We start from the raw sequence: 14,656 nt of genomic DNA on the forward strand, positions 1-14,656 counted from the left end.
ACAACTTTTTTTGTTTAAGAAATAAGGTTTACTGGAGTTTTAGTACTAATAAAAAATCTATATTTATTAATTATGTTCCAAATTATGTACTAAATTATTATATATAGATTTATTATTAGTACTAAATATCACTATATATATTTGTGCATTTTTTTAATTATTTGGAATTGTAATTTTTGTACTAAAGATATGTACTAAAAAAATTTCGAAACCTTTTTTGTTTTATATATGTAAAAGCCTTAGAAACACCGAAAATATTTTAAAAATATTTACTTAGATGGAAGTTAACGTCGAGGTTTCTTCCATACCAAATGGAAACAAGTGGAGATAAATGTACTAAAAATAGCATAAATTGATATCTAAACAATTAAAATTTATTTTTGTATTGTTAAGCGCTCATACATACGATTCACATAATTTTCTGCAAACAAATTTTGTACTAATTTACTACTAATTTTTATTTTCCTCAATTTTTAGTACTCAAGTCTAGTAGAGCATCCTATATTTAGTACTAAAATGAGTGTATAAATAAAAAGTGAAAACCGCAAACTTCTTCGCGAACGACATCTTGAGTAAAATTTTTAGTACAAGTGTACTAAAACTTTTTTTATTAAACTTTTGACAAACAAATAACAAGCAAAAAGCACTAAATCATAGGTAAATGTTACTCTCACAAAATTTTTTAGTACATGTGTACTAAATTTTTTTTCTTAATATTTAAAAATATTAAAATAAAATATTTAGTTTTCAAAATTATTGTACTGGTAACTGGTAAAAATCAATAAAATCCAACGAAAGATTACTCGCCCTCAACTTTTTAGTACAAGTGTGCTAAATTTTTTGTGCAATATTTAAATTGTCAAAGCTATTCAACTGACAACGGGCGCAACAAAAATCAATAGTACATATATCCATAGGTAAATTTTACTCGCCGAAATGTTTTTAGTACAAGTGTACTAATTTTTTTTTTAATTTTCAAAGTTATTGTCAAAAAAAATCTATAAAAGATAGCTAAATATTACTCGCACAAAATTTTTTAGCACTTGTGTACTAAATAATTGTTTTTGTAATATTTAAAATTTTCAAAGCTAATGAGAAACACTAATCAATAACACATAAGTAATTGATACTCGCCGACAAATTTTTGGTACAAGTGTACTAATTTTTTTTGTAATTTTTGTGTGTTTTAAAATTTAGAAAGCTGTTGACAAACAAAAATCAATAAACCAGAGGTAAATATTACTCGATGAAATTAATAAAATATGAGTAAAGGTTACTCGTCAAAACTTCTCTAGTAAAAGTGTACTAAAAATTATTTTTACATCTTTAAATTCTTCAAAACTAATCACAAAGAAAATCAATAACACATAGCTAAGTGTCGACTTTTAGTAATATTTTTTGTATTATTCAAATATTGAGAGAGTTATTTCAACTCTTTGTCTCAACTGTTTGATTAAACCAGCGTTGTTTTTTTCTATATGAAATTTTTTCAAGCGCATCATATCAGCATATTTTTTATTCACTAGTTAAGTCACCTAATTCATCATTTTACTCCTTTTTTTTACAATTTTTTAACTATTATCCTTCACTGCCGCCATTAAGTCATCACTTTGGAAACTGTTGTGCGCACACTCAGTTGTGACGTTACTAGAAAATTACACACACTTGACCTTGTACACTTTTTTATGCACACACGCTGAGTTAAAAATCAATAATTCAGCAAGGCAAGGCGATCAACAGTTAGCTTGAAGGAATTGGGTACTAAAATAAAGTTTATGTATACATGTACATATGTACATACATATATGCATTGCATATGTATGCTTTTCTATATATGTATCTGCGAAATGATGAATTTATTGTGATTTATTAACTTTAATTTTTTATTCATATTAAATATTAATGGTAAACGTTTTTTTCTTTTTAATTTTATAATTTTTTTTTAATTTTTATAATTTTTTTTTAATTATTTAATTTTTTTTTAATTTTTATAATTTTTTTTTTTTTATTAAAAAAATTTTTTTTTACAATCGTAGTGAAATTAATAAAAATATATATTTTTTTATTTTTTCAATTTAAAGGTTTCTTATAAAGATAAGATAAAAAAGTTTATTTTCAGATTTTAATTATTTCTTTTTTCAAATATTAAAATTTTTTTAATTAAGTAAAATTTATAAAAATTAAAAAATATATATGTTTGTATTTACAATATATCAAGGTTTCGTAATTTTTATAATTTTACATATTCTACTTATTATTTTTTAATTATTATTACTTTTTCTTTCTTTCTTTTCTTTTTTTTATTTTCACAATTTTTTTTTCAATTTTAGTAAAACTTATAAAAATATCAAAAAAAAAAATATATATCTTTTTATTCACAGTTCATCAAGACTTTCTTAAATTTTTTAATTTTAAATATTTTAATTATTATTAATTTTCGGTTCAAAAAATTTTTTTTTATTTAAAATTTTTTTTTGCTAAATTTTAGTGAAAATTATATTATTTGTCTTATATTTTTCATTTCCATATTTTAATTATTATTAATTATTTTTCTAATTTTCCTAATTTTTTTTTCAATTTTAGTGAGTCAAAAATTTTTTTCTTCACAATTTATCATTTTTCTTATATTTTCATTTTACATATTTTAATAGTATATATTTTTCTCTGATACAATTTTAATATGTACACACTCAATCTCAAAAGAAATTGAATATTTTGAAATTTAAAATTTATTATTTTGCAGTTGAATACTTTCTACTATTCTCTTATGACATTTTTATTACCCGTACAACCGCTGAACGCCATTTTTCACTATTTTTTACGTATTTTTTAAAGCACTAAATCACAAAACTGCGTCTCACTATAGTATAAAATAGAATACAGTTATGTTTGGAGTATTTCACGGAATTCCTGAAACGTCGTCAATGACCGAACCAACTTCGATAGCTGTTAAACGCGAACTAAATCGTTGCTTTCTAACTTGATTTGCCACAACAATGGGGAAACAAGGCGAAACTTGATTCTAAATGCTTACTTAGTTACTACATACTATGCTCTGGCTACCACAACGACGCAAAGGTGGAGCGCGGTTAAATTACAATTTATACTATATATATTTATATATATGTATATTGTTTTTTTTTTTTTTTGTTACTTTTATCTATTTTTATTTTCGTTAGTTTTATACGTGTTTTCAATATGTAGTTATATATGTATGTACATATGTACATATGTACATATGTCTGTTATGTGAAACGGCAATTTAGCGCACCAATGAGACGGACGTTACGCGCTGGAGCATGAGAGATTGACTTAATTAGCTAAGAAATGTGGCGACGACACAGACGCACGCACACAATGCGCAGCATTAAAGGAGACGACGACAGGTTTTCGTTGGGCGGACAATTAAGTAAATGACAGGCAATGTCAAGAGTAGTGTAACGGTTATGAGAGGACGAGAAGTTTGTGTATAAACAGCAAAATTTTTGTAAGGAATTTAATAAATTTTGTTTTTAAATAAAACAAAATTTGAAATTTTTAATAAAAAAAAAATTATAAAATAAATCTAACATTAAAAACAGAAAATAATTGCTTTGAAAATAAGTATTTGTATTTCCGTTTGCTAAATAATCATCTCATAATGAGAAATTATTATTAGCAAAAAAATGCACTGAAAAAATTAAACGTAATTGTCAAAGTTTTTTAATTAAAATAATAGATAAAAAAATTAATTATAATTAGTTAATTAATCATTTTTAATTTTATTTTTATAATTTTTATTAATTAATTTAATAATTGACTAATTTTCATTCAATTAAAAATTAAGTTTCAAATTTAGTTCTTAACTAATCTTTTTTTTCAATAAAATAAATAAAACAATAAAAATAAAATTTTCAATAAAAAATATTTTTATTTTCTTTCTGAAAATTTTTATTTAAACTAAAATTTATCAAAAAATATTATCTTTTAAAAAATTATTTAATTTTTATTTTTGAAAATTTTTTTTTAAATTTAATTTATAAAAAAATATATCTTTTAATCATATTAATTATTTAGTTTAGTTTTTGATATTTTTAAAGTTAATGAAAAATAATAATAATTATTTTAAATTTAAAATATAACTTTCAATTTTTTTCACTTGAAATGGAAAATATTTATTTTTTTCAAAAGTTTTTTAAATTTAACTAATTTAAAAATATGTAATCAATGTAGTGATAATTTAAAAAAAAATAAATTAAACTTTTATTAAAAAAAAATTATCAATATAATTAAAATAAAAATTAAGCTTAGTTTTTTTTCAACAAAATTTATAATAAAAATTAAAAAAAAAGATATTTTGTAATTTTTTAATATTAAAAAATTTAATTATTTTAATTTATTGAAATCGATTTCCTCGTTTTTTTTTTAATTTTTCTAATTAATTTTCATAATAAAAAATATGTTTTTGTAAATTTAATTTTAATTTTTAAAACATATAATTCAAAGGAAAACATTCAACATGGCGTATGAGTAACATTTTTTATAAATTCCTAACTTGTATTAACCCTCTGTCAAAAAGTATCGAACATCATAAAATAAGTCATAAACAACCCTCAAAGGATTTGAATTTCAAAGCTGCGAAAAATACATAGTTTTTTAAATGGATTATTGTCAACGTTTTCTAAAGATTAACCTTTTTTTGGAAAACTCATAAAGTTTCTTGTTATATTTCATCGAGGGCTACCTTGCAATCAAACTAATTTCAACTACACTCCTCTAAAATGACAGCGATGTGCATGAGAGGGGATGAGAATAGTTTTATAATACAGTTTGGCCCAAGGTAACTTTATCGATTCGCTAGTCTGTAACATCTTAGATTATTTTTAAGCAATGAAGATAAAGCATAGCTTCGTGTATTTTGAAGACCTGCATTTTTATACCAGATTTTTAAACTGGTTCAATTTTATACCAAATTTTGATGGCGAATATTTATACCAGATTTTGAAAGTGGCATAACTATATCAGACTTCTAAAAGACTATAATTTATATCAGATTTTGAAAGTGATATGGAGTTATCCTACATTTTGAAAGTGGTATAACTTTATAACAGATTTTTAAATTAGTACAATTTTATTCCACATTTTATTGGTATACATTTTTCTAGATTTTTAAACTACAAGAATTTATATCAGATTTTGAAAGTGGTATAAATTTATACCAGATTTTTAAAGTGATATAACCTCCTGCTAAGGCCATAATATCTGCTTATGCCAGTTAATCACAATGGTATAAAGTAGTTTTTTGTTCGATAAGCCTTTATTAGCCGTTTTTGAAACAACCACCTCTCAACTGTATATAGTTTCCCTACAAAACACTCGCAGCAACACTCCAGCAAACTGAGCGCCATTGAACAAGAAAACATAAATCACGCTACTCACAGCAATGCATCACACAAGCTGACGAAGATTTGTCACATATAACTAAAGCGCTTGAAAACAGAAATAACACAAGATTTTAAGAATTGCACAGAAATAATTTAGTGTGGCCCACAAATTTACTTAAGCGGAAGCGCAACTCATCAACGCCCATCAACTTGAACGCCCACTTATCTGCATTAACTACTTTGATTACAGTAAATTAAATTGACGCGCCAAGCAACGCATGCCACAGAGCGCACAGTGTGCCACAAGAAAGCGGCCGTTGTAGAGGAAAAAGCGAAAAAATGCAAAAAAAAGGAAGAAAATGCAAACGAAAGGCAAAAAATACTACAGTAAATCAAAAAAAGGCGAAAAAATTCCAAAAAAGCGAACACAAATAATAATTGCAACTGCAATTGCGTCGCATTTTTGTAAAGTTAAGGCTAAAAATAACAAACTGTTGGTTGGCGCTGCGGGGGCTGTGAGGCGGCACGTCGTTGTGCTAGCATTGCGGCGATTGAACAAGATTTTTTGTTTCGCTGCAGCGAGGTGTGTAGAAAAATGCGCCGCGGCGAAGGCAAAAATGCCGCTGCGCCCGAGTGGCTGCGCTGCACATTCAAACCGCTGAATGAACTCATGCGTGCGGGCGCTATTGTTATTGACTGACATACATACATATAGGAGTAGAGTATGTACTGGCGACACAGCTGAAGTCAGCATTTAATTGTAGCGCAATAAAAATATAAATTAAAATACTTTTCTCTATGTAAATTTAATACACCCGCGCATACATAGAAATATATAGTTATGAACCCATACATAAGTATAGTAAATACATACAGTTAAAAATATAAAAATTGCCTGCGTCGATGTGTTAACGTGCAAATTATAGGCATCAATTCAACATTTTCGCTTTGAGATATTTAAATATGTATGTATGTATGTAAGGTGAGGTTATGTTCGGTTCTCAAGTCGCTCAACTTACGGTCAACACAATCGGCCTACTGAGTGTACTATTCGTAACACCATCACCCTTTTTGAGACCCAGCATTTATTATTAGATAATATTCGACCGAATAGACCACGTCCAGCTTGCAGTAAAGAAAATATAGCAGCCGTAGCAGGGAGGAAGAGTGTACACGAAGACCGTGGAGAGTGGATTCGGGCCGTTCTCGGCAACTCGGACCGACGTATGGAACCACTTGACCCACTTTACGTCGAGATCTTAAATTGAAAGCGTACGAAATGCAGCTTGTGCAAGAACTGAAGTCGCTCGACCTTCCCAAGCGGCATCGTTTCGTCTTATGAGCTCTTAAAATGCTCCAAGAAGATCAAACGCTTCGGATCTAACTAAAGTTTCTTAGGGTTTCATTGAAACTAGTATACCTGTAAGAACACCTTGATACCTTAGTGAATCTAGCATTCTATTTTATAAAAAAAAATCCTACAATGTGTTCCAGGTCATAGCGATATCGCTGCTAACTGTGAAGCTGATGAACTACCCACAGCACTCACCACCCCGCTATTAGACTCGGTAAAATAAAGAATTTATATCCCTATGGTTACTTGTAGATATTTGATCGACAAACATGCTATAAGTATAGCTGAGCCCCCGAGGAGTCAATGCCTTACTTGCTCAGCAAACAGCCAAACGTGGCATGATTGGAAAAAGGGCCCCTCATGCCGACTTTTAAAATTCGAAAGGAATGACATAAGAACACTAATAGGAGTGCTAAAAGGTTGCTGTCTAATTGGTGGACATACCAGAAAACTAGGAACATCATATAACGACTAATGACATTCAAAGAGAATGACATAAGAGCTTTAGTAAGAGTGATAACGGGCCATTGTCTAATTGGAAGATATGCGAACAGAACAGGAACACCATGTAGTAACTACTCTAGAAGCTAGAGGCTTTCATGACGATGTTTCGAAGGTTGCGCAGAGAAAACTTTTTGTACTGAGGAATTTCATTAATAGAATGGGGTCATGCGGAGATGTGACAATAGAGTGATCGTATTATAGTTCCGGAAATTTCACAATGGGCCTTCTAAGGATCCAGGTGCGTCGTCAGACAGCCACTCTACTTACCTAACTGACTTCTCTAAGATATCTGACATATCTCGCGGAAGCTATTTCGAAAATATGGGTTAAAAGCTCAGCTGGAAGTTCGAAAATAATTATTATTCGATATAAGGAGGCTAAGGATAGTACCTAGCCAGTTTTATACATTTTATTCACCAGACCACAGTATTGTCAGCAGAAGACTTATACTTAATTTCATAAAAATATCTCATAAAGTGACTCATATTTTCTATATAAAAATATCTACAGGTCCAAAGCTTCTCATATCCCATATGAGTAGGCTTGAGAAAGTATTCGCCGACTTCCAACAGTTTTAGCTAAAAGTTTCCATATCTTAAAAGCATTATTTCTGCAAAATAAAAATTATGGAATTTTATATTGTGCTATATGAAGTAGGCGTGGTTGGTGTACGAGTTCGACCAGTTTCAAATCGTACATATGTAAGTATAATACTTATGTCAAAGTACCAAATTTGGTACAAATTCATCTAGTAGTCGCTGAAACCGTTAGGTAAACTAAACCTTTATACTCTGTCCAGCACATGTCGAGAGTATGAAAAAATAAAGCTAGTTGTTCCACTCACTGCAGCTCGTTTTGACATTTCATTCGTATGCTAATTTCAAAGATGACGTTTTCCTGTTGCCATTATAGCTGTCATACAGCTTTCACTAAGCACTAAGTTAACCGCTGACGCATAAGCCTAAGCAGTTTCATGCTTATATGTATATATACCCTATTATGTCTAAGTACTTATTTTAGAATATGTGCAAATATATTTGCATATATGTATGTATGTGTACAATATTTTCGCGAATTTTTCGCCACTTTTTGCGTCGAATAAACCGACACATGCCCGGTTAATGTCAGCAGCGCATAGGAAATTCTTGCGCTATGATGTCATTTTAGCTCCAACTCGCGGCCACTCAAGCGGCCAGCTGTTCGCCGCTTTGTTTATAAAAACAAACAGACGAGCGCATGCTGCACGAAAGGCACGAATGGCGTTGGAACACGTACGAGCGCTTGCCGGCTGTGTTCAACTCGTTTGTGTGGATTTTGTGTATTTTATACATACATATATTTGAATAGATTTTTTTTTTGTATACCCTGAACAGGTTGTATAAAAATTGTTGCGAAGTTCTTAATAATCAAAGGGAAATGTCGGAGACAATATAAAATGTGTATATAAAAGACTTAACCATGTCGGTCCGTCCATCTGTCTGTACATACTTACGTCGACAAGTCCCTCAGTTTGCAGTAGTCGTCATCAAAAACGGGGTGTTTTTTTCCGTCGGGGGACCCAAACCCAGCACACAATCATAAGGAGGGATGATTCGCCTTCTCACTTTAGCTCGCCTCCAAAGAGATGTTTTTTGGCTAGCCAGAGGCTACTTGATCTAAGACCTAAAGTCGTGAGCTGCTTGAGCCATATGTAAAAGATTCATTTCTGGCCTCCGCCAAGTGAATGACGCTCATCAGCCATAACAACCGCGTCGTTAGTTCATCTCCCTCCAGACTGAACTAGGAAGCTAAGCAAATGGGTCAAATTGTCAATGAGAGCTAGACGAAATATCTTCTGGCATCAAACAAACTGTCATCGCATTCGCGACTGTTGACAGTCATTACTTTGAAGCCGCAGATAATTTCGTCTATCTTGGAACCAGCATTAACACCAACAACAACATCAGCAACGAAATCCATTGCAGAATATCTCTAGCCAACAGGTGAACGATCAACATCGCGTTTTTGTATGAAAAAATTCGCTATTTGTGAAGGGTATTATACCAGAAATTAACATTTTTTTCTATTTTTCATTTTAGTATTTATGTAAATCCATACACTTTTGTATGTACAGTTGTGAGATTTAATTTTGTTTATGCGCCGTACTTTGTGCCAAATTTTGGCATTGATATGCAGTATTTCGCACGAGTTTCAGCCTTTAATTGTGTCAGTGGGCAATACAAATATTGGGCACTTCTCACTGTGAAGTGACAGCGGCTGTATGTATGCTTACATACATACGTATTTATATGTACATACATATATTTGTATATATTGAATATATTTCACTTCGAAAATGTCAAATGAATGACGGAAATTGCAGAGTGTTTAAATATTTTACTTACTTACTGCCATAAATTAGGCATGTGTGTATATTCCTTTATTTTTTTTTAAGTTCTGATTTAAGAATTAATTATTTCTAGATACATATAAGCTATCTAAAGTAAATATGTGCATATATATTTATATACATACATATGTATATGCAAACATACACATGTACTATAAATAAGTTTCAATTTAGGAACTGAACTAAAAGTCTGAAAACTTTGCCTGCGTGACTACCAGCACCGACATCAGCAGCCTTTTGAAGGTACTGTGTAGAACAAAGCTGCTTCAACATTTGAATCGGTAGCTAACACAAAAACATAGTATAGAAGTCATAATACAAAACGAGCTGTCAAACTTTCACAGTAATAGTAGACAGTATTTCTTTCCATATCGAACAAAGAAATTGTCTAAAATTTTATATTTCTAACCAAATTTCGTGGACAGAATCGTTGCGAATCTTTGAAAAGGCTTACGAAGATTCAGTTTTTTCAATTACACAAGCCTACGAGGTACAAAGCCTTCAAAGACAGTCGAGAGAACGTTGAAGGCATGCTTCGTTCTGAACGATCTTCGAACTCTTGATGCCATGACTGATGAAAATATTAAAAAAGTGAAGATATGGTGCTTGAAAATCGTCAGGCAAGTATTAGAGAGATTGACAAGAATGCTCGACATCTCTCCCGAGTCCGTTCGAATGATTTTGGTGTATTTCTTAGGTACTCGTATGAAACGCGTTCTTACTCGACTCATCCCAAGATAGCTGAATTTTTTTCAAAAAGAGTACCGTAAACAGGTCATTTTGGACATGCTTGAATCCGATCACACATTCATGGAGAGCATTATAACTACCGATGTGACATGGGTTTATAAGTTTGACAACAATCATTGGAATGGAAGGGGAAAAAAGGGTTGAAACCAAAAAAAACACACCAAAACCACTCAAAAATCAAGGTGATGCTCAAGTTTTTTTTTGATATTCGTGGTTTGGTACATCCTGAATTTGTTCCGAAGGGACAAACGGTCAATAAGGACTTCTATTTGACCGTATTGAAGCGTTTGCGTGAGAACATCCGTTGAAAACGGCCGGAATTATGGAAGAACAATTCATGGATTTTACACGATGATAATGCGCCATCGTTTCGAACCACTATTGTGATCGAATTTAAAGCCAAAAACGCAATGAATACCATAGATCAGCCAACCACCGTTTTCAACAGATTTGGAAACATGTGAGTTTTCTTGTTCCTCAAACTGAAATTTACGCTCCGTGGAAACCGTTTTCAGTCGATCGAAGAGATAAGACAAAACTCGCTGAAGGAGCTAAAGGTCATCCCGTAAAGTGGTTATGAAAAGTGTTTCAAGGACTGGAAAAATCGTTGGAAGAAGTGTATTACATGTATTACATCTGGTAAGGATTGCTTTGAAGGCGATAAAATAAGTATTGATGAATAATTAATTATTAAACGTTTTCTTTACAATTTAGAATTTCAAGAATTTTCAAGACTGTTAGATATTTTTTATACAAAATTTAAGTTCCAACACAAAATTGAATGCAATTTTGTTTACAATTAAGTCAATGAGAACTAAAAATAAAACTTTCTAAGAATCTCTGCGAATAGTAAGCTGTCATCAAACAGCACAACGATGAAACACGTAAGGAAATGCAAAAACAAAAACAAAAACTATGGAACAACAAATAAACAATAACATAAAGACAGCGCTTAAACACAGCTTTCTACTAAACAAAACCTTTCAAAGCGAAAAAATTAAAACGCAATAACCGAAAGCGACCAAAGCAAGCCGACGACTCTCAGCGCGTAAAAAACACCAAACAAAATTTACGAGCGAATATTAAAACTGCACGATTAAAAAATAAAAACTGTGTGCTAATTAAATCACTAAAAATAGAGAGACGGAAATAATTCAATATTTTTTAAAAAGACGAAAACCTAATGATGGTGACGCACTAAAAATTTGAAAGTCTACATTTAGAAACAAAAAAATATTTGCGATTTCTAGGAACAGCGATAAAAGACCGAAAAAAGAAACAACGCAGACTAGTTAGAAACATCCCAACCGGTTCGCACAGCCCGCAATGCATAAAGATAAAAATAATATAAAATATAAAATAAAAACAAAAACCACTTTATAGCTTTACGCTTCGGATAAAACTTGCTCTGCTTGGCAGAATGCTGGCCTAAGGCAATCTTCGTAAACAAGAGAAGAAATGCGTGCGAAGAGAACAAGCATAACTAGTTAGTGATGAATCTGAAAAAGACGCGATTAAGAGATAGTAAGAAGAGATAAGTATGTATACTCGGACGAGTTTTAACCGTTAGGATGCCACTTTAGGATGAGCAGCTGATTAAATCGAGATTTTATAAGTTTACGCTTTTTTTAAAGTAAGAAAGAAAAGCTCACTATTTAGTCTAACTTTTAGTTCGTGTTATTTACACGAGTTTAGATTGAACATAGTTGCATTTAGGCGCTTTTAAAACTATAAACACTATACAAAACACACTTAAAGAAATAATCGGAATATTTATTTTTTATTAACTCAACTTCTTTAGTCACGCCTAAGCGAGATTGCACGAATGCAACGAAATGAGGCTGCGCAACAAAACTGCGTCACGTGCTAAGAGCGCCACTTACGACTTGATTAATCATTTTTTGCTTGTTGGGTGCAAAATGCTGAGTAATATACAATTGAATTCATACAAAGGTTGCCAACTGTTTGAAAATTAATTATAAAAAATTTAATGTACAAAACTTTAATAACAAAAAAAATAAACCCGGTGCTTATATATGATAAGCTGAAAAAAAATAATTTTTGACCGGGGTTGCCACCTGTTTTGCCTTTTTTATGTATTTTTTAATAAAATTTTAGACAAAAAAATAATTTAACTAGGTGTTCAAACAGGAAAAGGTGAAAGAAAAAATTGTTAGAGAGGGTTGCCACTTATTTAATTTTTTTTTAATGTCTTTTTAACAAATGTTAAATGTTGATTGTTTTTGGACTATCAAATTAAACAATATGAAAAAGCATGTCGAAGAGATTTCGTAGAAGCAGCGAAAAGCGAAGGTTACAAATATTTTTGAGTAGGGTTACCACCTATTTCAATTTTTTTTTTTGCTCAAACAAATTGATGAAATAAGTGAAATTTTAAAACTTTGCATTATAGTGTAAAAGTTTAAGATAAATTTCGGAGATATTTTGAAACATTTGAAAAGGGTTGCCATCTATTTGTAAATTTTAAGCAAAATATATTTTTATATAATATGTATGTATGTATGTATATGTAAATTTGTGAAATTTTAAAGCTTTGCTTTTAAATTGTAGAAATTTAAGATAAATTTCGAAGGTTTTTTTGAAAAGGGTTGCCATTTGATTGCCATTGAAAATTTTAAGCAAAATTATTTATAAGAAATATACATACATACGTATAAAAATACAATTTTAACGCTTTACCATTAAACAGTGAATATTAAAGATAGATTTCAAACGTATTTTTGAAAAGAGTTGCCAGCTGTTTGAAAAGTTTTCACAAAACATTTGTAAAAAAATTTTTAAACTTTTCTATAACATTGCACAACTTTAAGATAGATTTTGAAGGCATTATTAAAAAGGGTTGCCAGCTGTTTAAAAATATGAAACAAAATATATGTATGTACATATAAAAACAAGTGAATTTTTGAACCCTTGCTTTATATCGCACAAGTTTAATATGATTCTAAAAAAATATTTTTAAAAAGGGTTGCCAACAGTTTAGAAATTATAAGCACAACCATTTAAGTATATTATGAAAAAACATCGCAATATTGGTATCAAATGCATGTAGTTTTGAAATCTGACAGTTCACCATATTTTTTTTGGGGCAGAGTTGTCAACTTTTTTTTTAAGAAATGCTAACTGTTTGAAAAAATCAAGCAAACATTTTTATAAGAAGAATATATAAGTAAAATATTTAAGCTATACTATTAAATTGTGAAAATTAAGGACAGATCGAACAAATTTTTTAAAAAGAGTTTCCAACTGTTTAATAGTTTTAAACGAAACATTTGAAAAAATATATAAAAAAGTAAAATTTTAAGCTTTGCTTTAAATTTTACAAGTTTGAAATGGATTTCGAAAGTATTTTTGAAAAGGGTTGCCAACTGTAGAAAAAACATTTATGAAATAAAAAACACAGCGCTGATATCCATGATACCGATGTGGTTACCGAAATTTGTTTTTGAATGAAATTTTGGAATAGTGTTGCCAACTGTTTTAAATTATGTATTATATAAGGCATATAAAACTAGACAGGTCTAAGTAAGATTTCTGAAGAAGATATTTTTTGGAAAGACTCCAAAATCTTACAATTCAACACATTTTTGAGTAGCGTTGCCAACTGTTTTAAATCATATAACGTAAGTATAACTAAATAATATGCAAATTTTTACGAAAAATTTCAAAAGTGTTGATACCAGGATGGACATCACCATGGGCAGTCGCCTCTAGTAGTCCAAGTGGTATTATGCGTGGTCTCACGAGAAAGCAGATTTTCCTTACTCTAACCTAAATTGAACATAAAAGTAATTCCGCCCAACAAAATTACCAGGAAAGTCATTAATTGCCACCGCCTTGAGTCTAAAATTAGTTATGATAAGCAAGAGCATCACGTAGAGGCTTCACCAAGTGCTAAGCAAAGCAGTGCTTAGAATTCTTAGCAGCAATATTTAAATACGTATACGTATAACATCATAAGTGCTTGTTATCTTACGTCGATATCTTGTTTCGTTTCCCTGTATAAATATATATATATATATCCTCATGTTTGTCATTAGCTCACAGTCATGCGCTTACATCCGACACCAACTAGTGCCCTAGGTAAGTTAGCCAACACTGCTGTTAATTATATAGACGTTTTACTACTTTATTTATTAATTTATTTAACATACGTTCTACCACAGCTACAACAAAAATAAAAACAAAGTGAAAATCACAAAAAAAGAACACAAACAAAATCAGCCGAGCATGCAAGTCATTTGCATTCGGCGAACAAATTAATTTGCTAAACAAGAA

General features: G+C 30.4%; 1 protein-coding gene across 4 annotated transcripts in view; it reads right to left on the reverse strand.

The window, feature by feature from the left end:
* The window catches only part of LOC126756494 (uncharacterized), a 56,385-nt gene that overhangs the window by 4,369 nt on the left and 37,360 nt on the right, over nt 1-14,656 (reverse strand). Inside the window, exon 1 of one of the 4 annotated variants that reach the window (XM_050469583.1) lies at nt 2,784-2,973. The exons of the other annotated variants lie outside the window; for them this stretch is intronic. Within the exon in view, the coding sequence (XP_050325540.1) occupies nt 2,784-2,805 (22 nt within the window). The 5' untranslated portion in view covers nt 2,806-2,973. Of the gene's footprint in view, nt 1-2,783; nt 2,974-14,656 lie in introns of those variants that run through there. 4 annotated transcript variants of the gene reach the window in all.

The sequence above is a fragment of the Bactrocera neohumeralis genome, chromosome 4, assembly GCF_024586455.1.
Source record: "Bactrocera neohumeralis isolate Rockhampton chromosome 4, APGP_CSIRO_Bneo_wtdbg2-racon-allhic-juicebox.fasta_v2, whole genome shotgun sequence".
NCBI lineage: Eukaryota > Metazoa > Arthropoda > Insecta > Diptera > Tephritidae > Bactrocera > Bactrocera neohumeralis.